This window comes from Triticum urartu, chromosome 1A, assembly GCF_056163025.1.
Source record: "Triticum urartu cultivar PI428250 chromosome 1A, HENAU_Tu73, whole genome shotgun sequence".
Taxonomy (NCBI): domain Eukaryota; kingdom Viridiplantae; phylum Streptophyta; class Magnoliopsida; order Poales; family Poaceae; genus Triticum; species Triticum urartu.
In genome coordinates this window covers 580,419,997-580,445,482 of record NC_141873.1, presented here as the reverse complement: position 1 = coordinate 580,445,482, position 25,486 = coordinate 580,419,997, and the positions used below count along the sequence as shown (strand labels likewise).

At 45.2% G+C, this 25,486-nt stretch overlaps 1 protein-coding gene and 2 pseudogenes across 2 annotated transcripts; 2 read left to right on the top strand and 1 right to left on the bottom strand.

Moving 5' to 3' along the window:
• Positions 1-76: 76 nt before the first annotated feature.
• Positions 77-2,974, bottom strand: LOC125528657 (RNA polymerase sigma factor sigC). 2 transcript variants are annotated; one of them, XM_048693098.2, is made up of 7 exons: positions 2,743-2,973; positions 2,306-2,478; positions 1,648-2,223; positions 1,338-1,565; positions 1,106-1,246; positions 786-986; positions 77-584 (listed from the first exon to the last, which is right to left on the bottom strand). In XM_048693098.2, the coding sequence occupies exons 1-7, from the start codon at positions 2,852-2,854 to the stop codon at positions 303-305; spliced, it is 1,713 nt and encodes a 570-aa protein (XP_048549055.2). In that variant the 5' UTR covers positions 2,855-2,973; the 3' UTR covers positions 77-302. The 2 variants fall into 2 exon arrangements, with proteins under 2 accessions (XP_048549055.2, XP_087389309.1); XM_087533183.1 differs by having other exon boundaries at positions 464-600; positions 2,743-2,974.
• Positions 2,975-12,538: 9,564 nt separating this feature from the next.
• On the top strand, positions 12,539-14,102 carry LOC125528655 (uncharacterized; annotated as a pseudogene).
• Positions 14,103-20,567: 6,465 nt separating this feature from the next.
• On the top strand, positions 20,568-21,232 carry LOC147993017 (uncharacterized; annotated as a pseudogene).
• Positions 21,233-25,486: the final 4,254 nt, after the last annotated feature.

Sequence of the window (25,486 nt, the reverse complement as noted above, 5' to 3'; positions counted from 1 at the left end):
GTTACAAATGAAAAAGAAAGAAGAAACAATTAAAATGGCCGTCCGGCAGCTAGTTAAACAACCGGACAAAGAAAACTGAAAAATAAAGAACTTCATTATTCATTGTCTATTCACCAACATATAATCAGGTTAAACCCTGTACATGTACCCATCAGCCACCATCAGGACAAGTGTGTCATCCGCTGCGATGTGGTTCAAATATATACAAACTCCTATGGAACTCTATCACAATCTCAGTGAAAATTAGGCCTCATGGCTGAGCTACCTTGTGCCAATCTGCACTAGTAAGGTAGCTAGCAGCTCTAGAATCCGCAGAAGTCCTTGAGCTCACCATGCACATCCTCGTTCCTGAGCTTGGACATGGCCGACTTCTCAATCTTCCTGATCCACTCCTTGGACACGTGGTAAATGCCTCCGATCTGCTCCAGGGACCGGCACCTGCCATCCTCGAGGCCGTGCCGCAGCTTCAGCACACGCCCTTCTCTCGCCGGGAGCCTGTCCAGAACCATGAGCAGCCTCTCCCTCAGCTGCCTCCGGAAGATGGCCTCCTCTGGATCTTCTAGTGATGTGTCTGGGGTCACGTCCTGCAGTTCAAACACCCTTCAGACAGACTTATTCGCCGTTCAAATCGACATACTGTATGAACTAACTGTAGTTTTTGAGATAATTGGGGAGTTGTTAATCTCTTATCTGAAAAGTTTGTACATTTCCATGGATTCATTGATCATTCATAACTCTGGTTTCTGAATGTGAGAGGGCATTTAGAGGAGGCTAGAGGGCAATACCATGAACTTGGCGTTCTGTCCGGCCCCGACCTCCATGTAGAGTGAAACGACACGACGGGAGCACTTCCGCGCCAATCTAACATTGGCAACCGACGCGCCAACGAAGGTCGCGATCTCCGCGTCTATTGGATTCCTCCCAGTGCTGGATCGAATTGCCCGCTTAGCTTCCCTGACCTTTCGGATGATACAATCCATCCTTGCCTACACTTGCACAATTCCATTGTCAGTTCCATATCATCAACAAAGGTATATGCTTTTCTTTTCTTGCATGAAGCACAAGCTGACACATGTCGAAATAGTTATTGGTTTCAGAGGCATACGGGGAGCTGGATCACTCCAGAATTTTCAGCAAGGAGCGCTAGCATGGGTTTCCTTATCCAGTACTTCACATAGGTTGAGAATTTGCATCCTCTCTGGCTGTCGAACCTCTCAGCGCCATCAAGGACACCCATTTTCCCAGCCTGCATTGTCATTTCCAACAAGGCCGGTTACAAAAGGTTGCTAGTTGTAGGTACAGGAGATAAGGAGAGGTTAAAAGTATAAGCTTGCAACCTGGAGTAGATCCTCGAAAGCTGTTCCCATTCCGGTGTATGTCCTTGCAATGTACTTGACAAGCCACTCGGTGGTCACCAGTAACCTCTCTCTGCAGCAGTAGCCTGCTTGCAGTCTACTCTTCAGGACCGCTTCATCAACTCCAGCTGCTTTGGCCCACTTATCATAGCAGACCTCCTGCCCTTCCTTCACCATGTTCTCCCTGATCTTCTCAAGGTTTGCACATTCCTGGGAACACGCACATTCAGAAAACGTTACAGACGAGGACATGAACAATATGCCAATGAGAATACTGATGTGAGGGGGATACCTTGATAGTCACCAGCAAGTCCGACTGTTCCCGAACTATGCTCCTTCGCCGGCCTGGATAGTTTTTCCACTCAGATATAAATTGACTACTGGTGGACCTGCGTGATTTTCTTGGTTTTTGTGAGGATGCTTTTACACAAACCACAGAGACCTTTTCTGATGCTCTAATTCTCTTCAATTTCCTCTCTTGGCTTTTCCCACTTCGAATAATCACCAATTGATCATCGCTTTGCTCATCGAGAGGAGTCACCGGAGCAAATTCAGTATCATTCCAAGGGAGTGCAAAATCTGGTGCATGTGAGGTATGTGTTATGGTGGCACCAGACCTCGACGCGTTAAACCATTTCAGAGCTCCAAGCTGTTCAATATGTACAAGGATATCTCTCTCCAGCAACACCAAATCTTGAGCAGCCAAACCACTCTGTAACACATGGATGTTTTGCATCAACAAGTTATACTGCAAACTGTTGCCACTTGTGTGTGCCCCATTCATCCAAGAAGACATGTCCTCGTAGATCATGTCGAACTGCGCATTCCTGTCAAGAGCACCATCAAGGGATGTTCTTTTGGCATCCACCTGGAATTGACAATGTGGTCATTTTCTGTACCAAAATTCAGAAAACAAAGAGCACATATGTGATTTAATTCAGAGTGTACACCTTTATTTTTGGTGAGCTGCCTGACATGTTCCCTGTTATCTGAAGCAAACCGGATGAAGATGCAGCAGTTCTGGTGATGTCACCCCAGCGCCGGCTAAGATTAGCGCGCCGATTGAGCAAGAGATGCAGGGCCAGAACTCTCAACGATTCAGAGCAAACTGACCTCCCACTCACTGCATCCACCACAGAAAAAAGAAAATTCATATTATGTGTGGCCTACCGAATATCCAAACATGTACTGATAGTGTCATTCAGACAAAGCATCAACGGTCAGGTAACATTCAGAAACTGAAGTCTGGACTACTAACATTTTTCTGTTCTGTTCGCAAAATCACAGCACCTTGTAGATAAGGGGGTGGTTCTTGCACGGGGAAGAAGATAAGATAGGAAAAAACATGCAGATATCTGACAAGACGTCAAGAGACTGGAGCGCTCACGTGGAGGGTGGGGGTTCTTGGGGAGCTGGGCCTGCAGCATCCACGGCGAGGAGGAGGAGGACGACGATGACGGCGAGCAGCAGCACGGGCCGCGCGCCATGGGCAGACCCATGTCGCCGGATAGCTGCGGGCGGCAATGGTGATGGCGCCGCTGGGAGGAAGGGGATAGAGTTGCAGGGGGCCTATCAATCCAGAGGCCTTCCTTTGTGTTCTGGCTGGAGCGGACACTTGCAAAAAAGATTGGATCTTTGAGGGTGAAAGCGAGTTGGGATATTTTTTTCTCTCTCTCATGGGATCTTTGCTATTTCCCGAGGTTATGGACAAGAGCTGAGCCTCAGGAAAAATGATTTATTTTCTCAAAAAATACCGAATATTGTCTTTGGAGGCCGAGCTCCATGGAGCTCGGTTTTGAAAAACTCTAATTTCATCAAATTTTATATTTTCTGCGTCTCAAAAAATTCTGAAAAAAACACAGATATACAGGAAGGCATAACACACATGTGCGTAAAGTTTCAGGGCAAAATATGTTCAAATGAGGGCAGTGCAAAAAAGATAAATTTGGGGCTTTTTTAACACATGATACTATTCATCCTCCTAAGCCATGAATTTGTCTTTTTGTACATATCGCATTTCAATGTTTTTCATCCTAAAATTTTACACACATACACATAACATCATGGTTTACTTGCATAAATTTTTTTTTAGATTTTGTGGAAACCGAAAAGTTTGAAATTTGATTTGTTTTCAAAAAAAAGGTCTCCATGGAGGCCGACAGCCAAACGTCCGTTCTAAAAAAGTACACGCTTCATAAATAAAGCCACTATCACAGTCATATATTAGGGTTCAAGTGCAGCAAAATAAAATAGTCTGCTGAGGCATCAGTACAGACACACTCAAGAAAACATAAAAGAAAGAAGAAAAGACCACCACGGGCCTTGAAAAACAAATTTTTTGTATCGCATAACGAAGGTTCTTTTTGTCTTGCCCGAAAAAATGAATTTAATTCAGTTTCAAGTATCAGTGGAAACATGAATTAGCACATCCTCACTCCCTTCTAAGCATGTCCAAGGTAGCTTTAAAAAAGCATGTCCAAGATTGCATCCACACTCCCTTGTTTTCACATTCCAAAATGATCCATCAATTAGTTCAATTTGTTTTTTCCTTTGGATAAAAGATCTATAAATTACATATAGTTACTCTGCTTTGCTAAAACTTAAGTGGTTGTTCTTCACTATTAGCCAGCCGGTTTATGGGACTCTAGATCTTACACGGATATTAGTGTGGGTTTGAAAAATAAAATAAAAGGAACACTAGACATATGGAGTTTGGACACAAGGCGGTTGCTAATCCTATGTACCTAGAGAGTTGATCCCCTGTAACTCTAATTCTCTTAACATGCAACTACGCCACCACACAATGCCCCATGCATGACCTAACGACTTGACCCCCACAAACTTCAATTGTCTTAACATGCAAATATGTCACCTAATCATGCCACTATGCATGCGAAAACACCCACATTGGAATGAACCATGCATACTGCCTCCTCCGTCTCGGTTTATTAGCCTCCCTCTAATTTTGCGTTAAACTTTGACCATTTATTTAACTATCAAAATATAAAGTATGTGTGAAATAAGTATAGAGTTGAATTTGTACTCGAAAGAGGTTTCCAATGATATAGTTTTTGTTACATATAATTTATATTTTATTAGTTACATCTATGATTAAACTTCAACCCAAAATAAAAGGGGGTCTGATAAACCAGGACAAATGGAGTACTCATATTAAATATTCTACATCTATAGAATAAACAAATATAATAGTAAATTATATGTTAGTTTCAATTCACATATTGTTTTTCTAAATGCTCATGTTTCATACAAACAAATCCCAATGAAATAACTTCAACCAACTCCCACAGTAACGCGCGAGGTATCATCTCTAGTATAGCTAGCGTTTCATTTGTGTAATAAATGAAAAGATCGAAAATGCATCAGTGAACCTAACTAGGTGCGCACGCACCTGAATTGGAAAAAATAACTAAACATAAGAAAAATAGTCAAATATTTTTTAAATTGTTTGGCAACATACATGGATAAATTATTTATGTCGTATTCTGAGCAAATTACAACAAAATACATACTATATAAATGCTACTATTCACTTTTTTGTAGTTGTTTTTTTGCTCAGAATATGAAATAACTCGTTTGTCCCGAAACTTTAAACATATAAACACTAAAATTCGATCGATACACAAGTGTGATTTGCTTACCACACCAATGCTTTTGTGGATTGATGCCACTAGTGAAGTTATGGACCTCGGTCCATTATTCCTCATAATCACAACCTCGAGCACTTTATCTTCCATTCTTGTATAATATGAACTTTTGCTTTCATTGCTTACAAAAATCATTTCCAACCACAAGATATATGAATACTTGTAACTAGCAAAGCTAGCTAGCTAGCTAGTGAGATTGATAACCTCACTAGAAGTGTTGGGGGCCAACTGAAGTGTCTTAGTTGTGTGCATGTACTGATCATTGGCCGGTAGAAGAACTCCACGAATTGATACCTTGGTTCACAACTTAGGGGAAAACTTGCTCCTTGTTGTAAAAGAGGTAAATACACTGGGAGTCATAGAACTTGCGTGTGGCGGTCAGTTTAGTGCAAAAACTTGTAAAATACGTGTTTCTGGTCCACGAACTTGCACGGAGGTGCAAATACGGTCACATTTTGCGTACACGGGGTGTATCCGTTGCCTGCGTGGCACGCCAGCATGTCCGGGTCCCATAGTCAGCCACTTAACAGTTCTTGCATCGTAGATTTGCAGAAAAGCCCTCAGCTTATCCTTTTTAGCAACATTGTGCCATGTTTACAGTGCTCCCTACATGCGACTGTCGCCAATGTACAAACCAACGTAATTATAATGCTATATACTTACATTTCTAAGTATATAATGACACCGACGTACTTAATTACGTAAGTATATACGGCCTCAGTCCACCAGTACGCACTACTACCTTCGTTCTGATTTACTGGTCCTCAAGTATTTTGTGCTAATTTTTAACCATAAATTTAGTTAATGAAATGTTAATATATGTCACAAAAAATAGTATCATTGGAAACTATGTTCAAATATGAATCCAATGATATAATTTGTGATTGCATGCATTAACATTTTGTCAGTTAAATAAAAAAGGACCAACAAACCAGGACGGAGATAGTACAATACTATATAGCCAAACAATATTCTTATAGATGTTTAGCATTTTTGAAATACATATATTTTTCATATATGTTTTGATGTCTACTTTTACGTACACACTGTACATTTTTGTATACAACAGAAACAATTTTATACACCTTTCATATTTTCCAAATACATGATTAACAGTTTTAAAAATATATGTTTTGATGTTTTCTTTCATACACGCTATCCTTTTAGATAAACATCTAAAAACATTTTTATACATGTTTAATATTTTTTAAACATATGATTACCATTTTTTCAAATAAAAATTAAAAAAAATCCAAATACATGTTAAACATTTCTTTGGAATGTAGGAAGTAATTTTTAAAGTATGCAAACATTTTTGTACATTTTATAAAAAATTTAAAAATTCATGAGCATTGTTTTTTAAATGCGTAAAATTTTAAAGTGTAATGTATGTTTTTTAACACAAATATTTTTTACAATGTTTAAATGTTACATTAAATGTGACGTACTTTTTTTCTAACACATGAACCTTTTTTTAAATGTCAAAAACACTATTATATGAGTTGTTTTCTTATACATAGAACTACAGAAATAACAACATAAATAATGTTTATCTCTTTATCAGGAAATCCTTTTGCCGTCGTAGCATAGTGTTTAGCTTAGTCACCTATGAGCACGAGGTCACAGGTTCAGTTAGATTGATTTCTTTTTTATTTTTTTGTCCGAGAATATAAGTTATAGTCGTGCTATCTAGTCTTCTATCATTACCTGTCTGGTGGCTGTGTGTTCGAATGCAACCAGAGCAAATGTTTTATTTTATTTTATTTGAGGGGCTCGGTACGTGAATAAAAAAAGCCGATGCTTTTTCTGCAAATCTACCATGTGAAAACTGTTACAGTGGCTGACAAGGGGTCCTCGCCAAGCTGGCCTGGCACGCAGGCAAGATACGTCCGCATACGTGAAATGTAACCGCATTTGCACCTTTATGCAAGTTTATGGACTAAAAACATGTATTTTATAAGTTTGTGCACCAAATTGACCACTATGTGCAAGTTCTGTGACTTTTAGTGTATTTATCTCGTTGTAAAACAACAACATTTTCATCTAATATGCATACATACTAGCTGGGGACATGATGAAGTATGGATCAAGCAATTGAAAAAAACTAGACATATTTGATGCAAGTTAAACTGAATTATGTTGCTTCAGGACCAAGTGCAAAGTATGCGTGCGACACCAGCTAACTATTGAACCCATGAAGATGAAAGATATATTTGGACATGAAATAATCGGTGAATGACAAATGCAAAAATTGAAGGACAAACTCTCAAAGATATTTTTTATATTATAGGATCTTATATTTATTGTGCTCATAATTATCCCTTCTATTTATACTAAAGCCTAAAAAGGATAACATGCACTCTAGAAACCTCTCTCAATTTTAGAGTTCTTTGCCATGATATTGAGAGACTAAATATATATACACAAACACATACATTGCAATTCATCTAAGTGGTCCAAATTAATTTGTGCCACATACACTTTGTTTATTTTTTGTTTTTGTGCCAATATATTGCAAACTTAACTAAGTATCCCTAAGAGTGTGTCTTGAAAGCGAAACACTAATGTCACTTTGTTCGCAATATATGTAGTTCCATTGTCAGAGAACTCTATTTATACTAAAACCTAAAATATTGTATCTTGATAATTAGTTCCATTGTTATATTGTTAAGCAATGATAGAAATAGTGGTACTTAATATTATATGTCGAAAAAATGAGTTATAATTGTTAGGAAATAAAAATATTTAGTATAAATAAATTGTGGCCATTGTCTTTGCCCCACACATCTTCGAGGCCTATACCCCAGGGGCAGAGGAGAAGGTTTCGGGATTTCATATCCGATGCTTGTTCTATTGTTTAGGCTAGAAGCGCTGCGTAGTTTGCACCTCCTAGATGAGAAGACTGGGCCATAGTAGCCTTGGCTTCCGTTATTACTTGCGTCGAGAGAAGAGGTGAGCCGTGTGAAACTTGGAGTATAATGAAATTCGATGAGTTCTTGAGCAGAAATACAAAATTACTCTGTATATACCATTAAGATTTTTATAATTTATAAACTAACTAATAGTAAATCTTAGAGAAACCACTTTTGGTGTTTTAATGATATAATTTTTTTGGATGAAGTAAAAAAATTTAACATCTTAAACCTAAAATTTTATTTGGATGGGATCTAACTAAGATAAACCAAACTCATTGAACCCAGTTGCTGACCGCTCACAAGAAACAAGGTAAACTCTGTCTTCTGATAAAAACTTGTTTATTTTTTGATGAAATTATCATGGTACTTGTGTGTGTATACGCGCCCGATTTTGAGAAACGAACCCGTAGCATGGCAAATTCATAGGTGTTCATCCTTGAAAATTGTTGAAACTTTTGTTTATTTTTCAGTTATGTACTCCCTCTGTTTCTTTATAAAAGGTGTATTTGTTTTTTTGATGAAATTCTAGAATGTAAGATGTATTTCTTCTAATTCCTCATAATTCCTTTGTTAGCCCTCCAGAAAAAAGAAACTATCTTTCTCCTGATTGTCTGTATCTCTCCTTGTAGCAAAAGAAGGGAAGCATCTCTGTGTCAATTGCATGTATCTCTTACTTTACTGGACTAACTGGTTACTTGCCACTAACAAATTTGCCAAGGTAATTTCGTCCTAACATGTCTATAATTATGTCCCTTGTCACCGTGCCAAAAATAATACACCTTACATAAAGGAACGGAGGGAGTACATAGTAGTTTTGATTTCAACATTTGTATTCTATTTTTTTATCCATCTGACAAATTGCAGTAATTTTGTACTCCATCCGATCCATATTAATTTTCTCTCAAACGGATGTATCTAGACGTATTTCGGTGTTAGATACATCCGTTTGAGCAACAAGTAATATGGATCGGAGGGAGTACTATATTCTGCAAATATCATCACAATATAGTGTACATGTCCGCTCTTTTCTTATTTCTGGATTTATATGCGCGCAAGTCCATTTCCCCAAAGTCCACACGTGATCCACATTCGAGCTCTTGATCCTCATCTAGAAATTTGAGAAATTTGGTTTGTTCCTAACCACCACTGGTGACACGTCCAGATTTGTGCTGGTACTTGTACAAGCCCAACCAAGGATGGGATTTTCACACATTGATCCAAATGTTTTGTGCTCCAGTGATTGATCTTTACAATGGTATCCCTCCTAACTGGTATTTAAACTTCTCTGGATGTTTAAATATGAGTTGAGTACGTAAAACCATTTTCATTGTTGTACCAACTACCATTAAAACAACTTGTACTTGCTTTCTGATTATATTGGGTGGTCCCCGCAAAAAAAGTTGTGGGGCCAATGGACACAACTTTTTTCCATTTATTTGTGTAAATAATTTATTGTAGTGGACCTCTTGATGATATATGGGATGTTATTAAGTTTGCATTTCTCATGATCAGTTGTGACAACAGAATAATCACCCCTACTCATCTGAATGATGTTGCCCAAACATGTCGTTCATCATTCAATGGTCCATTTTTATCTAATGTCCGGTTAGTTAGTATTTTTTGGGATTATGTGAAAATCCCATCTCCTTTTGAGTTTAAATAATTGCGTGTTTTGTGCCATGATGTCCTTGAGCATTGGAGGATCAACATCTTACAAATAGTCCACCTGAAGTAGTATTCGAACCCTGGGGTGTAAAAATTCCAAAGATTCCAGAAGAAATAGCAAAGTTACGGTGCTTGGTGACACTTGAGATTCATGATATATACTACCAAAGTTGTACAATGCCAAATGAAATAGGAGGCATCGAACTATGGAAGCATTGAAAGTGCTCAAAGGTACTGGTGTGTCTCGTCAGTCAACCAACTTTCTCGGGCCACTTGGTGAACTAACAAACCTGCGGAAGCTAGGGATACATGTTCGCGACTATGAGATACCATCCGCCAGCCAAGTCAAAGCAAATCTTGGTTGTCTATCCATTCTTGTGTGGTTTGAGGAACATGACAAACTCTTGGACGGATTAAGCCTCCTGGTCCAATGTACTCCCGCCGTTTCTAAATATCAGCCTTAGTAGAGATTCAATATGGATTACATATGGATGTATACAGACATATTTCAGAGTGTAAATTCACTCATTTTACTCCGTATGAATATCTAGAAGGGCTTATATTTAGGAATGGAGAGAGTATCCTTCAGGGACTTGTCACTCTCAAAGGTTCCGTCCAAAATGGATGGGCCCACTTGTCAACCTCCATAAATTGAACCTCCATATAGCAAGGGTCTGTCACGAAGATGTGAAAACCCTGGGTCGCCTTCCCTGTATGCGCCATATGTATTTGGGTCCACGACTAAACCATATGAAGGCTTTCCGGTATTTAGCTTGAGGTTAGGCTATTCTTGCTGCCAACAACAATTGTTGGTTCATAAATGTGTCTCGATCCAGGTTTGGCATGGTAACATTGATTTTTGTGATGCCTTGCCTTCAGATTCAACGCAACTTCTTTTTTGTAGGAGTGCTTTTGCATTGATTCAGAGAAACAAATAAAATATCAGTGTTCTTGCTTGTTGAGATGCTACTGGTGTCACAAAGCTGCACGGTACGATATACCATGGTACTGGTTACTAAAGAAGACTTGCGTCTGGCTTGGGCAGGATGGTCGCCAATGCATCTGTCGAAACAGGTTTCGTTCAGCTTTATAGATAAAGCTCAAACGGCCGAACCGATACAAAGTTATGAAAAGATCCTCATATAAACCGGTCATAAGAAAAATGGCAACCAAGCAAGTAGCACAAACACGAAATCAGGTATACACCTAACCTATATCTATATCTATACCTACTAGTATTAAAGGAAATAGGTATAGGTATTAGGTATTTACTATTAAAGGGAATAGGTATTGTTGGTTTGGATTAGTCCGTTTTGTTTGGTTTGAGTGCACGATAAAGTTTGTAATGTTGGCTCGTACATAGGCTAAGCGATCTGAGCCAGGTACTTGTACATTAATGGGTCTTTTATGGTCTTTCATAGAGACCACGAAAAGTAATTGGGTCAAAATAAATCAACATTGTGGGAATTGATCACAGGACCTCCTATCTGGGTCTTCGGTGTAACAACCAATGACCTATGCGCCATTCATATTTACTAATCCCAACTCGCTCTAAATATACGAGTGATAGTCCTCGTGTTTAGAGCGAGCTAACTAAGCGAATAAGCTAATTAAAGGAAGGTTGTGGGCTTAAATAAAATATTTAAAGGGATGTGGCTAATTGAAGAAAAGATTATGGGTAAGCTGGTGGAATAACTAAAAGATAGATTGTGGTCTTAATAAATCAAATATTCAAATAGATGATGTTAATTAAAGAAAGAAATTGAGATAAAAAGGTAGGATAATTAAAAAGAAAGATCTGCAGACTTCAATGTGTTGATGCTATTAAATTAGATTTGATTTCGGACTGAAACGGATAAGGACGTCATGGTAATTAAAGAAAAAATTATATTTAAACAGAATCAGTGGGAGATTATACCCGGCAAAGAAAATATAACACGGCCGCCGTGCGCCCCTGCCCGCGAGATTGGAATTTTGAGAGGCGATGCGGCAGTTCTCTGCCTGCGTGGGATGGTCCTCATGGATCCCTCTGTATTTTCGTGCGAGCGATCAAGCCGACTAACAATTCTCGTATTGGGCTGGGAGGAAGCAAAGATAATGAACCATCGGGTGGGGAGGGAGAAAACAGAAGTGCGTTGTTCCAGTTTTGGGCTAAATGCGTGCACCCATCAGATTTTTTGTTAGTTTTTTCGTTTTGCTCACACACGCACATATTATACACTTTATATACCTTTCTTTTTTGCAAAAAAAGGTATTCAACTGAATACCTATGAATTGAAGTGGGCCCACCCCTGTCGCCGTCGAGCCCGAAAAGAAAGACTAGGGTTTTCACTAGAAGCCCTGGCATCATGAGGTGCTTCGGTGCACGAGTGTGGGCTTGGCCCTTGATGTATGGTTTTCGTCTGGTTTCCCACTAATTAACCGCTAATCTCTTTCGTCCTGTTAGGATTTAATTATTAGAGATAATCCTTGTTGTAAATAACAGCATGCACGGGATCCTCTCAAGGCAACCGCCGCCTCGTTCGTGGGGGAACCTCTCCAGGCAACCGTCGCATCCGCTCCTCGCATCCTCTCGAACAGGCGCATCTTCTCATAACCGCCGGTTCCCCTTGTATAAATATGTGATCATCAATGGAATAAGATACTTCGATCAAATCATTCTTTCACACGTCCCACTCACAGCTTGTAGCTTGGCATCTGTATTTGAATGCGGTTGCGTTGGGTCTACGGTCGATGATTAGTGCCCCACAACGACTCGCGTGAACATGAACCGGCAAAATCCCACAACGACTCGTGTGAACTATGCAGTACGCACGGTTTGACACCGACACCTCATTTCTAAGCTTCCAAGCAAACACGGCGCAGAGGCGGAGCACAAATACCCCTCTGCCCGCGTCCACCGGGTAGCACAACGCACGAAAGCTCCACAAACCCAAAAATGGCGCCCCTTCTCCTCGTGCTGCTGCTGCTCGTCCACCGCGCTGCCGCCGCCGACGAGAGACAGCTTCTCATCCAGATCAAGCGCGCGTGGAGCGACCCGCCGGTGCTCGCGGCATGGAGCACTTCGGGCTCGGGGGACCACTGCGCCTGGCCCTACGTGACCTGCGACACATCGTCCGGCCGCGTCACGAGCCTCTCCCTCGCCAACATCAACATCACCGCCCCGTTCCCGGATGCCATCGGTGGCCTCTACGGCCTCACCAGCCTCAACCTCTCAAACAACAACATCACCGGCGCCTTCCCGACCAGCGTGTACCGTTGCGCTTCGCTGCGGCACCTCGATCTGTCCCTTACCTACCTCGGCGGCGAGCTCCCCGTCAGCATCGGCCACGCGCTCGGAGAGAACCTTACCTCTCTGATGCTCAATGGCAACTACTTCACCGGTACCATCCCCACCTCCTTGTCCCGGTTACGGAACCTGCAGTCGCTGGCGCTGGACAACAACTATTTCGCCGGCACCATCCCTCCGCAGCTCGGCGACCTGACGAGCCTTCAGACATTGACGCTCGCGAATAATTCGTTCAGCGCGGCCGAGCTGCCGGCGTCGTTCAAGAACCTGACAAAGCTGAAATTCTTCTGGGCGACGAATTGCAACCTCACCGGCGACCTCCCGGGCTATGTCACGAAGATGCAGGACTTGGAGATGCGCGCTCGACCTCTCGGTCAACGCCTTCACCGGGAGTATACCTCCGGGCATCTGGAACCTCACCAAGTTGCGGAATCTGGCTATATATGCAAACAACCTCACGGGAGAGGTCGTCGATGATGGTCCTTTCGGCGCGGTGAATTTGGTGAAGATGGACCTGTCCGAGAATCACAGGCTTAGTGGGCCGATTCCGGAAGCCTTCGGTCACTTGCCAAAGCTTGAAAGGTTGAGCTTGTTCCTCAACCACTTCTCCGGTGAGATACCGGCAAGCATCAGCCGGCTGCCTTCTTTGGTGACTCTGCAATTGTTCGGCAATTGTCTCAACGGCACGCTCCCTCGGGATCTCGGCAAGAAGTCACCTGAGTTGGTCTATGTTGAAGTTGACGACAACGAGATCACTGGCGCAATACCGGAGGGGCTTTGCACCAACGGCATGCTCCAGTCGCTCACCGCCAGGAACAACAGATTGAACGGCTCCATCCCGGAAGCCCTTGCCGGTTGCCCCACGCTTAACAACCTTATGCTCGACAACAACCAGCTCTCTGGCGAGATACCGGAGGGTTTGTGCGACAACGGCAAGTTGGAGTATCTCAGTGTTGGGCAAAACCGCTTGAACGGTTCCATCCTGGCAAGCCTCGCTGGTTGCGCCACGCTCACCACCCTTCGACTCGACAATAACCAGCTCTCCGGCGAGATACCGGAGGGTTTGTGCGACAACGGCGTGTTGGAGTATCTCAGTGTTGGGCAAAACCGCTTGAACGGCTCCATCCCGGCAGACCTCGCAGGTTGCAGCACGCTCAAGCGACTGATACTTCGCGACAACAAGCTTACTGGGAAGGTGCCTTTTTTCTTCTAGACAGAATGGTTCATAGTGTGCTAAAAGGAGAAAAGCAATTCTCCCATGCATGGGAGGTCCCGTGCATGGCTCAACCGTTGGATATAGATGGAGATTTGGATGCATGCAGACCTAGTTGTATTTCATCCATTAATGAACCCACCCTCTCCCATGCAGCACCCTAGACCCATGCTTTTTCATGTGATTTCAAAGTTTGAAATTATTTTATCTTATGAACCGAAATCCCGATTTCACTTTCGTTTGCATATTTATGTTCCTGGTGACGAGGACTTTTAAAAAAGATCATTCTTTAATATATTTTTCATAATTTTTGAAACATGATAAAACCTTACGAAATATGGTGAAATTCCATGAAACATGGTGTAAAATTCTATGATATAGTCTGCGGAACTCATTTCATATCAATTTGTTTCTATTAAGAACATCGTATACAGTTTTTTAATTTGATGGGCTTTATATTCTATAGTTGCACCAAGTTACAAAATTCTTTTAAAAAATTAAAATTATTTTAAAAAATAAAATTCTTTTAAAAATTATGGAAATATATCCATGATTGATCTTGTTTAAAAGATTTCCTTTTCAGGACCCCAAATATGCAAACAAACAAGAAATCAAAATTTTCATTCAAAAGCTAGATGGTATTAAAATTTCAGACTCTGACTTAAAATGCATGAGTAAATATGAGAAGGGGAACAATCAGGTAGGGTCATAGGGTGGAGTAACTACAAGTCATAGCCTCATAGGTAATACGGTGGGACACTAGCATGCACGGGAGATCCCGTGCATGGTAGAAAAACCATTCTCGTGCTAAAAGTGTATGTGAGAGACAAATTTATAGTTCTATAGTTTCCATATTATATGATCAAAATAACATGATTATGGAGCCACTGAAAAACGGGCAAGTTTTTTGCCCTGTTTCAAAAAACAAAATATGATATCACTTACCACTCGCCGGGAGGCAGGGGAACCTTGCAGTCCTGAAAGAATAATCCACTTTACTGTGTGATACACAGAGCGTCAAACCAGGAGTCTAAGGGCATGTACAATGGTGCTATCTTAGGAGTGCCACGTAGGATAAATGATGAGGTGGAGGAGAGAGAACTCATAAGAAAAGGCTTGTCTTCTCTTATTTAAGATAAAACAAGAGATGATCTCTTAGCACAATTTGTCTCACCATGTTTGAAGGAGTTGCTAGTTATTAAAGATAAGGCTAAGATATAACCCATTGTAGACATACTTTTTTGTCATCTTTAAATTACATGCAAAACTTAAGATAAGACTGTCTTATCAACCATTGTACATGCCCTAATAATACTTGGTGGGTAGGTGGATACACACATTGCATCCAACCAACGGTTGGGTTTGCAATACTATGTTGCACGCCGCATTGCATCCACGATTGGGGCGTGCTTCATGGTCTGGATGAGAAGTCAGAAGCTGCCTCTACTCGTTGGCCGGGTGATGCTGGTGCACAAGCAGCAGGAGGAGGATGGTGAGGCTGCCATTTCTCTGTCCGTGCATGCAACCACTGCCTTCATATATTGGCAGGTAGAAACGTAAAAGGCAATTCCAATAAGGCAATGATGGATTGAACAGCCAATAGAAGAAGTGAACAAGACGGCAACTGAAGAGAAACTGCTAGCAGAAGAAGAGAAGAATGCAATGGAAGTAAAATAATAATAATCTCCACTACTATTAAACAATCAAATAAGAACTTTCTTATCTCCATCTCCACTACTATTAAACAATCAAACAAAAACTTTCTTAGATGCACCCCGTAATTAGTCCCACAACATTGCACAAACCAATCAGCACCACACGATTAGGCCCACAAGTCTAAATCTAACCGCCATCATTGACTTAATATCTTTCTGATGTGCACTTAGCAATTTTCAATGACTGACCGTACTCCACCACAAGAGGAGTACTCGAACTACCAGTCCTACGCCCCTGCAATCCCGCATCCCCTACAATCATGGAAGGCAATCGTCCAGATCCTGAAATCACGCAAATGATTTCCTTCTATGCATCATATCCCGCCTCCTGCCACTTCTAAACTAAAACACACGCACAATAAGCCTCGTCGTGGATCATGTAAAAATTGCAGACGCTACAATCAGGGGCCCCAGCTGCCGTCCTTGGGAGCGGCTCGCCGCCCGACGCTCCTCCACTCGGCCGCCGCCTAACGCACACCAGCCCCTCCTTAAGCACGAAGTCTGCGACTGCTAGGCCATGCGGGAGTGCAGGTGACGCGGCTCGAGGCGATCGGGATGCGGGATCCAGGTGTCAGCGGTGCATCTCGCCAGATCAGTGGATGGCGCTGGCGGCGACAGCGAGGCGACATGGAGGAGCTCGGGGAGGACGCCAGCGCTTCTGTCCGTGCTGGGAATACGCGAAGGCGACCAGATCTGGGGCGGCGGCGACGGTTGCAGACGACTTCGGTGGCGGCGTGATGCCTCCTGTACGGCTGCATCGGTGGTTAGAGAATGAAGGAGGAGGAGAGAAAAGAAAAGAGGAGGGCGTGGTGGCGTGGCTCACCGTTTTGGTCGCCGGCGGCGGAGGAAGACCCGTGTTTTACCTTTGATAGATTGTGAGGCCCAAGAAGTTTCAATGAAAGGAGATAGCGTTCCTGCACATCACCAGAACCATAAAGGTAAACATTCATTTATGCATTTCCTCATTATTCTGTTTCCTGGCAATTTTTTACATATTGTTACGAACCATTATAGAATTAGCTAATTAGTAGATCATGCCTTTACAGTTCGCTGGATATATAAGTTAACATATCCATTACAGTGGGGAGCACAAGCTTTTGATGCTGGTACTGGTCACTACTTTTTTTTCTTGCTCTTTTGGAGGTACTGTGAATAAATGATGATAATTAGGAGGTACAGATCATTGCTAGATCAGAATATTGGATGACATGCAAGCATCTTCCTTCATTTGTTTGTGTGCTCTACTGTGGGGGTAGTATTTTGCTGGCAGCCCATTTGGAATCGTTAATGGATCGTCTGTATCTATGTAACTAAATGGGCGTTCGTTTTTACTCGACATTTGTGTTCAGGACCATAAGATTAACAAACCATGGTGCTATTATTTTAAATTTAGGCCATGCCTCCTTCAGTATGCAGTTCACATTGTTGTAGTATATGTAAACACTGTTTCTAAGTGCCAAGCTAGATAAATGTATCTATACCAACTTTGTTGTCGCACTATTTTGTTGCTTAGGGCATCTCCAGCCGTTCGGCCCCCCAGGGCGCCTAAATAGAGCGGCCTGGGGGCGTGCCGGCGCTAGTTCGGCCCCTGGGGGCGACCTAGCGCCAAGTCACGCCCCCACGCGCCGGCCCCAGGATGCAGGAAATTTAAACTTGGTCGTTTCCGCTCTCAAAAGACGCCGCAAATCCGGCAATCGGACGTAGTCTGGCGTTACAAAAAACAGAGCGCCGCCGCCACAAGTTCGCGTGCGCAATGATTTACTCGGCGGGGTCGGCTCCAGGCGTTGGCGGAGTCGGCGTGCGCGGGCTCGGCGGTGTCGGAGCTGCTTCTTCTGGCGCCCCTTCGTCGGAACAGGAGCCGGCTCCTCCTCCTCCTCAGGTTCCTGCGCGTCCTCGCCGTAGACGTAGCCGAGCTCGGCCTCCATGTCGCCGCTGAGATCTACTACCTCGTCCTGGGTGGCGAACCCGAGAGACGCGGCGGCCGCGGTCGATCCTGTCGCGATGATGTCGTCCATGTCGGCTCCCGTGTCGTCGGCGTCGCCGAGGTGCGAGAAGGGCAGCGGTCCACGGTAGAGATGGGGCGTCGGTGTGGACGCGTAGGCGGCGGGCGGCGAGTAGTTGTAGGGAGGGTACTGCACGCCGACGAAGGCGGGCGAGGGCGTGCGCGTAGCGGGGTGACCATGAGGGAAGGTCACGTTTGGGTTGAACCCACCGTGCGCGTCGCCGTCGGCGTAGCCGGGCGACGGTGAACCCCATGGAGATCCGGCGCCTTGCTGTCCCCAGGGCGCGTACTGGGCGTGGCTGACGACGGGTGGATTCATCCCCGCCTGGTCGACCGATGAGGAAGACGCCGCCGCGCGTGCCGCGTTGTCGCGGGCCTTCTTGGCGATGGCCCTGTTCCGCCTGTCGGCGGTGACTGCTTCGCGCCGCTGAACTTCCACCCTCCACTCGGCGTTCGACAGGCCCGGTGGCTTCGATGGCAGAGCCCTCGGCTTCCTCTACTTCGGCTGGACCACGGCTCCAGTCGCGTTTGCCACCGCGCGCGGCATGGCGTACTTCGTCGGCGGCATGGCGGCGACTGGAAGGCGAGTGGGAGGGGGTTTGGCGGGAGAAAGGGGGAGAATGGCGGGAGGAAGGCGAGCGAGCGGGAGAGATGCGAGGGAAAAACGTCAAGAAACGGCGATAAAAGGCCCTCGGGTCGCCTCCAGGGCGGGCCCACGCGCCTTTTTCGCTTGTGCCGGCTCCCCAAGCGCCCCCCAGGGCGCCGGGTTTGGCCTGGGTCCGCCGGCACCAGTTTTGGCCCGAGCCGGCGAAAAACGGGCTTCTGGGAGCGCGACTGAGGCCTTTTTTTGGCGCCGGCGCGGCAAAATCGCCTAGGGAGGGCCTGTTGGGGGCGCGGCTGGAGATGCCCTTAGGGACAAAACAACAATGAAGCCCCATGCTTTTCTAACCCACTGACCGCTTCTGGCCTCGCCAAGATGACGGGGGATGAATCATCCATGTTAGTGCTATTAATTTTGACTTGCAACATCTAAGATAGATTCTGATATTAAAACTCCATTGCTCAAATTTTATCTTTTCTCCTAAGATGGTCAGAATCTGTGATGCTGAATTACACCCAATTTGTATTTTTTTTCCTTATATAGGTGTGTCATCAAGGCTTAGATGTAGTAGAGATGATGCGAACGAGCTCCTTGATCCCTTACGAAGTTACATTTATATCTCACAGGTCTTGGCATTTGTTGGCCTTGCTCAACTGAAGTCTTCTCCGGCATTGTGTGTGTCTTAAACTCTTAACTGAGGTTCAACATTTGGTACGCTCACAGCTACTTCCCTTGCAGCTTTCATGTTGCATGCGATTAACCTGAAGATCTTCATGTACACTCTATGGCATGGTTTGCAAGAACTCATCTTGCAGTTTTATTTACACTAGAATACGCTATATATAAGCTTGTCACATTCAGATATTTTTTTTGTTAATGATGAGATATTTAACCATAGTCAATACATAAAGAAACATGTCTTTATTTTTCTCTTGAATCGTACCTGCAAGTTTGTCAACTGTTTAGTGAAGCTTTCCTTCAAAATAATTCTAAATACTGCAGGAAGGAGAGTAAGACAGTGACAGTTCACTGGAATATGGATTTTGAGATGACATATATGTGTTTAGCTCTCTGTAATCACATATTACTTTCCTTGCTGATGCTATTGCTCAGGTGAAGGTATTGCTATCCATTTTTTTAGGTTGAATCTATGTTCCGAGCACTGGTCATCGGAATGGAGTTTCTGCGTTTTCTTTGTACCGGTGATCACGTGTTTGACCTAATGCTTGATCGCTAGCAGTTCTATTTAACTCCACTAATTAACTTCTATGTCAATATTTGCCTGCAACTTGGCAACAAATGGCAGAAATGACACAACTATGAGGACGCCATGTTATCCTCCCTGCTTTCTGTTTTGGTGATCACAGGTATGTGGATCACACTCCTTTGTATACGTCTTTCCCTGGGAAGTGAAGATTTATGTTTTTTAATGTCATCCAAGCTGCATTTTGGTTTTGTTAAGAGAATATTAGAACTGGACTATTTGTTTGGACAAAAACGACATGGGAGCTTCTTATCGCGCAGATAAAAACTATGTAGTAAAAATACAAAAACCCACAAGATCTAAGTTGTAACATGGAGTGTGTTCATGCATCAGTTTGCCTTAGTGCAGAGAATATATGTAAAAATGCATGCTACCCACCTGGAAGGCGCATCTCATGAACAAAGCCGGCCGCCTCGCGTTCGTCAAGGCCATCCTCAGCGCAATCCCGGTTCACCAGCTACTTGATCTCACGCCCCCCAAGAAGACCATCCGGGCACTCGGGAAAATTCAGCGAGGCTTCTTGTGGGCTGGGCGCCCAGAGGCAAACGGAGGCCACTGCCATGTCAACTGGCAACGCGTCGCTAGGCCGCTCCCGCTTGGTGGCCTCGGCGTGCGCGACCTTGGCCGTACCAGCCTCGTGCTTCGCACCCGCTGGTTGTGGTTCAGCCGCACGGACAACACCAGAGCATGGGCCGGCCTCGACCTGTAGTTCACCTCCGATGAGCGTGCCTTCTTCTTCGCATCTACACCATGCAACTCGGGAACGGCACGGAGGCCCTATTCTGGGAAGATCGATGGATTGGCGGGCGTTCTGTTTGCGAGATCGCGCCGCTCCTCTACGCCTGCATTTCCAAGCGCCGCCGCAAGCTCAGGACTGTTGCCGATGGACTCCAGGCCAACCAATGGGCACGGGACATACACGACACGATCGGCATACACGACCCTCTCCGACGAGCCAGACCGCCTCATCTGGAAGTGGAACACAAGCGGCGTCTACTCCGCCAAATCGGCCTACCTCGCCACCTTCAACAGTTCCATGTGCTGCGACGCAAGGAAACTCACCTGGAAGAAATGGGCACCATGCGCGTCCGTTTCTTCCACTGGCTCGCCCGCCTGGACCGGTGCTGGACAGCCGACCGCCTCGCCAGCCGCGGCCTGCAGCACCCCGCACGATGCCTCCTCTGCGACCAGGCCCCCGAGTCCATGAACCACCTCATCCTCGCCTGCCCATTCGCCAGGCAGACCTGGCACGACGTACTACACTGGCTCAGACTCCCCTGCACCCCGCCCGACCAAGAGATCTCCCTCAATGATTGGTGGCGCACGGCGCGACATGACACCCCAATGCCCATGCGCAAGGGCCTCGCCTCCGTGACCCTCCTCGTCCCATGGATGATATGGAAGCACCACAACGATTGCGTCTTCAACAGAGGTCAACCCTCGACGTCCGACCTGCTCACGAAGATCAAAGATGAGGCCGCCCTTTGGGCCAGAGCCGGCGCCCTAGGGCTTCATGCCATCTTGCCGCAAACCTGGGACGTGCACTGATATGCCCTCAGACATTGTAATTCCATCCTAGGAGGATTGTAACCGAGACTCCCTTCCTTTCCAAAGCAATGAAATGCAAGCCCTTCTTGCATTTTCCCGGAAAAAAATATGTGTAAAATGTAAGAATTGTTTTCCCTCAACTTTAGCCACATCGATACCATTTTCATGAGGTTGTAATTAAGCATTACTTACTCATAATATGGGACCTCAAATTTGTGATTTATTGCATGTCTGTTTATGTTCCTTCTCAAACATAAGCCAGTTTTTCTCCTAATGTATATGTCGTATCTCAAGATTTTGTTGCTCTTCGTTCCAAATTTTTGATCTGCAGAACAGTGACAGGGGGCAAGGCTGCACATAAATGATTTTAATCTTTCGATTCCTCATAATAGTGAGAAGGGCAACAAGGCTACACTTACAACTGTGTTCATGAAATCAATATCAACAACCAGCAACTCCAAGATTCAAGTGTGGATGCGAAGTATAATCATTACAAATGTGACTGGCCCTACTTTGGTCATGTTATCATTTCCTTAGCATGAGCATTTCTGATAGGTTGTTTTTCTTCTTATTGACAAGATGCTATTCAGTTTGTTTCAGATTTTAGTCTTCATACTCCCTTCAGGCTATTATCTCTACAGTCTGACGCTGGCCGCTTCTCACTTTTATGGATGATGGACTTGGTTTTCTCATAGTGATAGTCATTTATTGAATTTTATTGGTACTGAAATGGTATTTGCATGTGTGTCTGCGCAAATGGAGAATAGTGGTGAACCCTTTAAATTATTCATTGTCCAAGAAGGGATTCGAGCTTCTATTGGATAATATTGTAATAATACAACTTGCAAATTTTGAATGATTGTATATTTGACGAAAAATACGATGGCCTGAAGTCAGTCTCAATACATGTATGTTTGTCTAGACGTGTGTTGTACGTGCGTGTTTACTAGTAACAGATGAAGAAAAGAAGGACGGGAACTGAGCTTCGAGAACCATTCTTTGATGAAGGAATTTGCGCTACAAAGTTAATTACCATAAGTGGATATATATAAGTGGAGTGGCAGCAGAACGCGCAGCCAGCCCAGCAGCCAGAATTAGTTTACCACCTAGTATATACTAGCGAGTAGTGAGCGACGGCACACCGCGCCATAAAGATTGATAAGCTATTTAGTTTTTTTCTTTTTAATATTTGCTAAGTTGTCCCAAGACTTGATTCGTGACAAAGTAGCTCATATAAGAAAACTGCCAAATAAAATGCGTCCCAAGCAGAAACTAAGTTCTACAAATATTATCACAATAAAATGTACATGTTCAATTTTTTCTGGATTTATATATGCGCAATTACAATTTCCCAAAGCCTGCACGTAATCCACATTCGATCTTTTGGTCCTCATCTAGAAATTTGAGACATTTGGTTTGTTCCTTACCGCCACCTGGTGACACGTCCAAATTTGTGCTGGCACTTGTACTGGCCCTACCAACGATGTGATTTAAAATGGTATCCCGCCTGACTGGTATTTAAAATTTGGATAGACACGTGAAAATGGTATAGATTTATTTTTTACTCCATTGATTCATCTTTAAAATGGTATCCCGCCTGACTGGTATTTAAAATTTTACGGATGTTTAATTTTTTTTGAGGGGTGGATGTCTAAATATGAGTTGTGCCAACTCCCATTAAAAAAACTGAATAAATTAAATTTTGAACTTGCTCAGTCAGCGTTGTACTAGGACCGTGACCGATGGCGTCAGCCCGCCTCCAGGAACAGCCACTCGAAGTTTCTGCCTGCAGGTTAGCAACCCTCTGTAAGGCCAACTCCATTGCGCGACTCCAAACGGACGTCCGCTTTGTCCGAATTTCATCCGTTTGGGGTGGGATTTGGGGTCGTGTCCGAGTGCGTCTTGGAATGTGGTGGCCGTGCGCCCAGCGCGCGGCCGCATCCATTTGCCCCATTATGTTCGTGTTTATTTAAAAAACCAAAAGAACGTTTCAAATGCCAAGCCCTAGTTCAGGCCAGCGGCCTACACGTCCATCGCCGGCATCAGCCAGCGGCCGGCAACACAGTCAGCCTTCAAAATGAATAGTTGTCCTCGCCGGCAAGGCGGCAACGCAGCCAGCGGCCGGCAACACAGCCGCCCACCAAAATGAATGTTTTCTCGCCGGTACACAGCTAGCGGCCCAGCGGGTGGGCGGCACCCATGCCAGCCTCCAAAATGAACGGCCACGGCCGATCGGACAACCTAGTTCAGGCCTTGAGCTTCGAGCATCTCCTTCTGCTTGGCCTCAAACCAGGCCCTCGTCTTGTCGCTCATCTTCGACAAGTCCACGCTCATGATCGCAAGGGCCACCTCCTTCGCTTTGGTGGCGGCGTTCGTGGCCTCGATGTCGAGCTGCCTCCGCCTGGCCTTGACGTTGTCGGCCTCGATGTCGAGCTGCCTTTGCCGGGCCGCCTCCTTCATGTCGATCTTCCTCCTCTTGGCCGCCTCCTCCATCTCAAGCTTCTTTGTTTGAAGGTCTAGGTATTGCTTCATTTGCTCCTCCTTGCTTTGCCGCTTCTTCTTGTCCCTCACATCCTTTTGGGACATCATGCCATGCAAAGTGTTATGCAATGCCATGGATGAGGCATCACATATGTCATCAACCTTGGAGTTGGTCTTGCCCCTCGGCCTCTTCAAGGCCTCGCCATCTCCACCTCCGGCGTACTTGGCCGTCTTTAGTCCTCTCTTCCTTTGTAGTTCACGGTATTGGTCCTTGAACTTAGGGCAATTGTTGATGATCGTCCAATAATGCGTAAGAGTGAATGGCTTGTCATTGTGCTGGGCCTTGAATGCCTCCAAAGATTGATATGCCTAAATCACATGATCAACAACAAGTGAACATGAAAACATATACACGGCCGAAGTGTCATGGCCGTAGCAAGGAAAGGGCTAGGAAGAGGAGAGGATACCATGTCCCCAACGCCAAGACCACTCATGGGCCGTGCTTCAACGCTCTCAAATGCGGCGCAATACTTGTTGCACTCTTGTTGGATGAACAACCATCTCTTTTGAATCGAGCCGATGCCACTGTTGCTTGTAAATTGGTAGGGCTCAAACATCTTCCTTTCATGGAATGTTTTGTGGACTCTCGTCCAAAAAACAATGCCCTTTTGTTGCGCGCCGGTCCTCGGATCTTGGCTAATCTCCATCCAAGCTTGGCAAATCAACTTATCCTCATCTTGTGTGTATGAACCCGTGCGAATGCTCTTCCTCTTCTTTTGTGCTTCCGCTCTTTGGGTGAGCTCGTCGATGAACAATGGCTCGCCACTAATATCAACGTCATTGCCTTCTTCTTCATCACTGTCACCTTCGACATAGATGTCATCGTCTTCATGCCACGAGTCACCATGGTCGTAGTCAGCACGGTCGTCGGCCTCTTCATCGGGCATGTACTGGGCGCGGCCATCCTGACTTTGGGTCTCCTCGGGGTCGTAGGCACGGCCATGCCCACCCTCGAAGATCACGTCCTCCATGTACTGGTTGTAGAAGGGGTCGTCGACCGTTGGCGTTGGTGTTGGCATTCTGTCAAACAAGACGCGGGGGGTGGCATGGTGCTCGTGAACAGTGCCCGTGCTTGCTTTCTTTGCATCTCGACGGACGCCCGGCCGCCGCTGCTGGACCCAGGCGTGACGTTGAGGTTGATGACGACACCGGGACACGGTGTGGACGGCACGAACAAGCCCACGTCCGGCGACCCCGAGAAACGGGTCTGGCCATCGTGCCTTGGCGGAGGAAAGCCGGGCGACATGGGCGCGGTCCGCGACGTCGGTGACTGGCAGTGCGGAGGTCGGGCGACCGATAGCCTGTGCTCGCGGGGCCGACGGCCGCTGCAGGGAATCCGGCCGGACTGCCCATGCCAAGCATGAGGATGGCGTGCGCTTTGTTGAGGAGGTCCTCCTTCTCGTCGGCAGAGGCCTTGCGCCGCGCAGCCTCCAGCTCCTCGCGCTGGGTGGCGAACTTGGCCGCGGCGGCATTGACCTTGACGACCGCTCTTCGTTCCCTCCTCTTCGTCGATTCCGCGTCCAACTTGGTGATCTCCTCCGGCGTGCACTCCGACCGTGGCTTCCTTGGCGCCTTCTTCTTCACCTTTGCGGGCGGGTCGACGGCCAGGCCGCCGGAACTCGGTGGGGCGTCGGCCATGGACGGGGGAGAGAGGGGGCGGCGGGAGGGACGTGGGAGGGTTTGGGGGTGATACGTCTCCAACGTATCTACTTT

Excerpts from the sequence above, each read along its gene's own strand:
- LOC125528657 (XM_048693098.2), bottom strand. The coding sequence starts at position 2,854 with ATGGGTCTGCCCATGGCGCGCGGCCCGTGCTGCTGCTCGCCGTCATCG. Across the intron at positions 1,566-1,647 it reads ACTTGCTGGTGACTATCAAG|GAATGTGCAAACCTTGAGAA; the intron begins GTATCCCCCTCA and ends GCGTGTTCCCAG. Across the intron at positions 987-1,105 it reads CTGGAGTGATCCAGCTCCCC|GCAAGGATGGATTGTATCAT; the intron begins GTATGCCTCTGA and ends GTGCAAGTGTAG.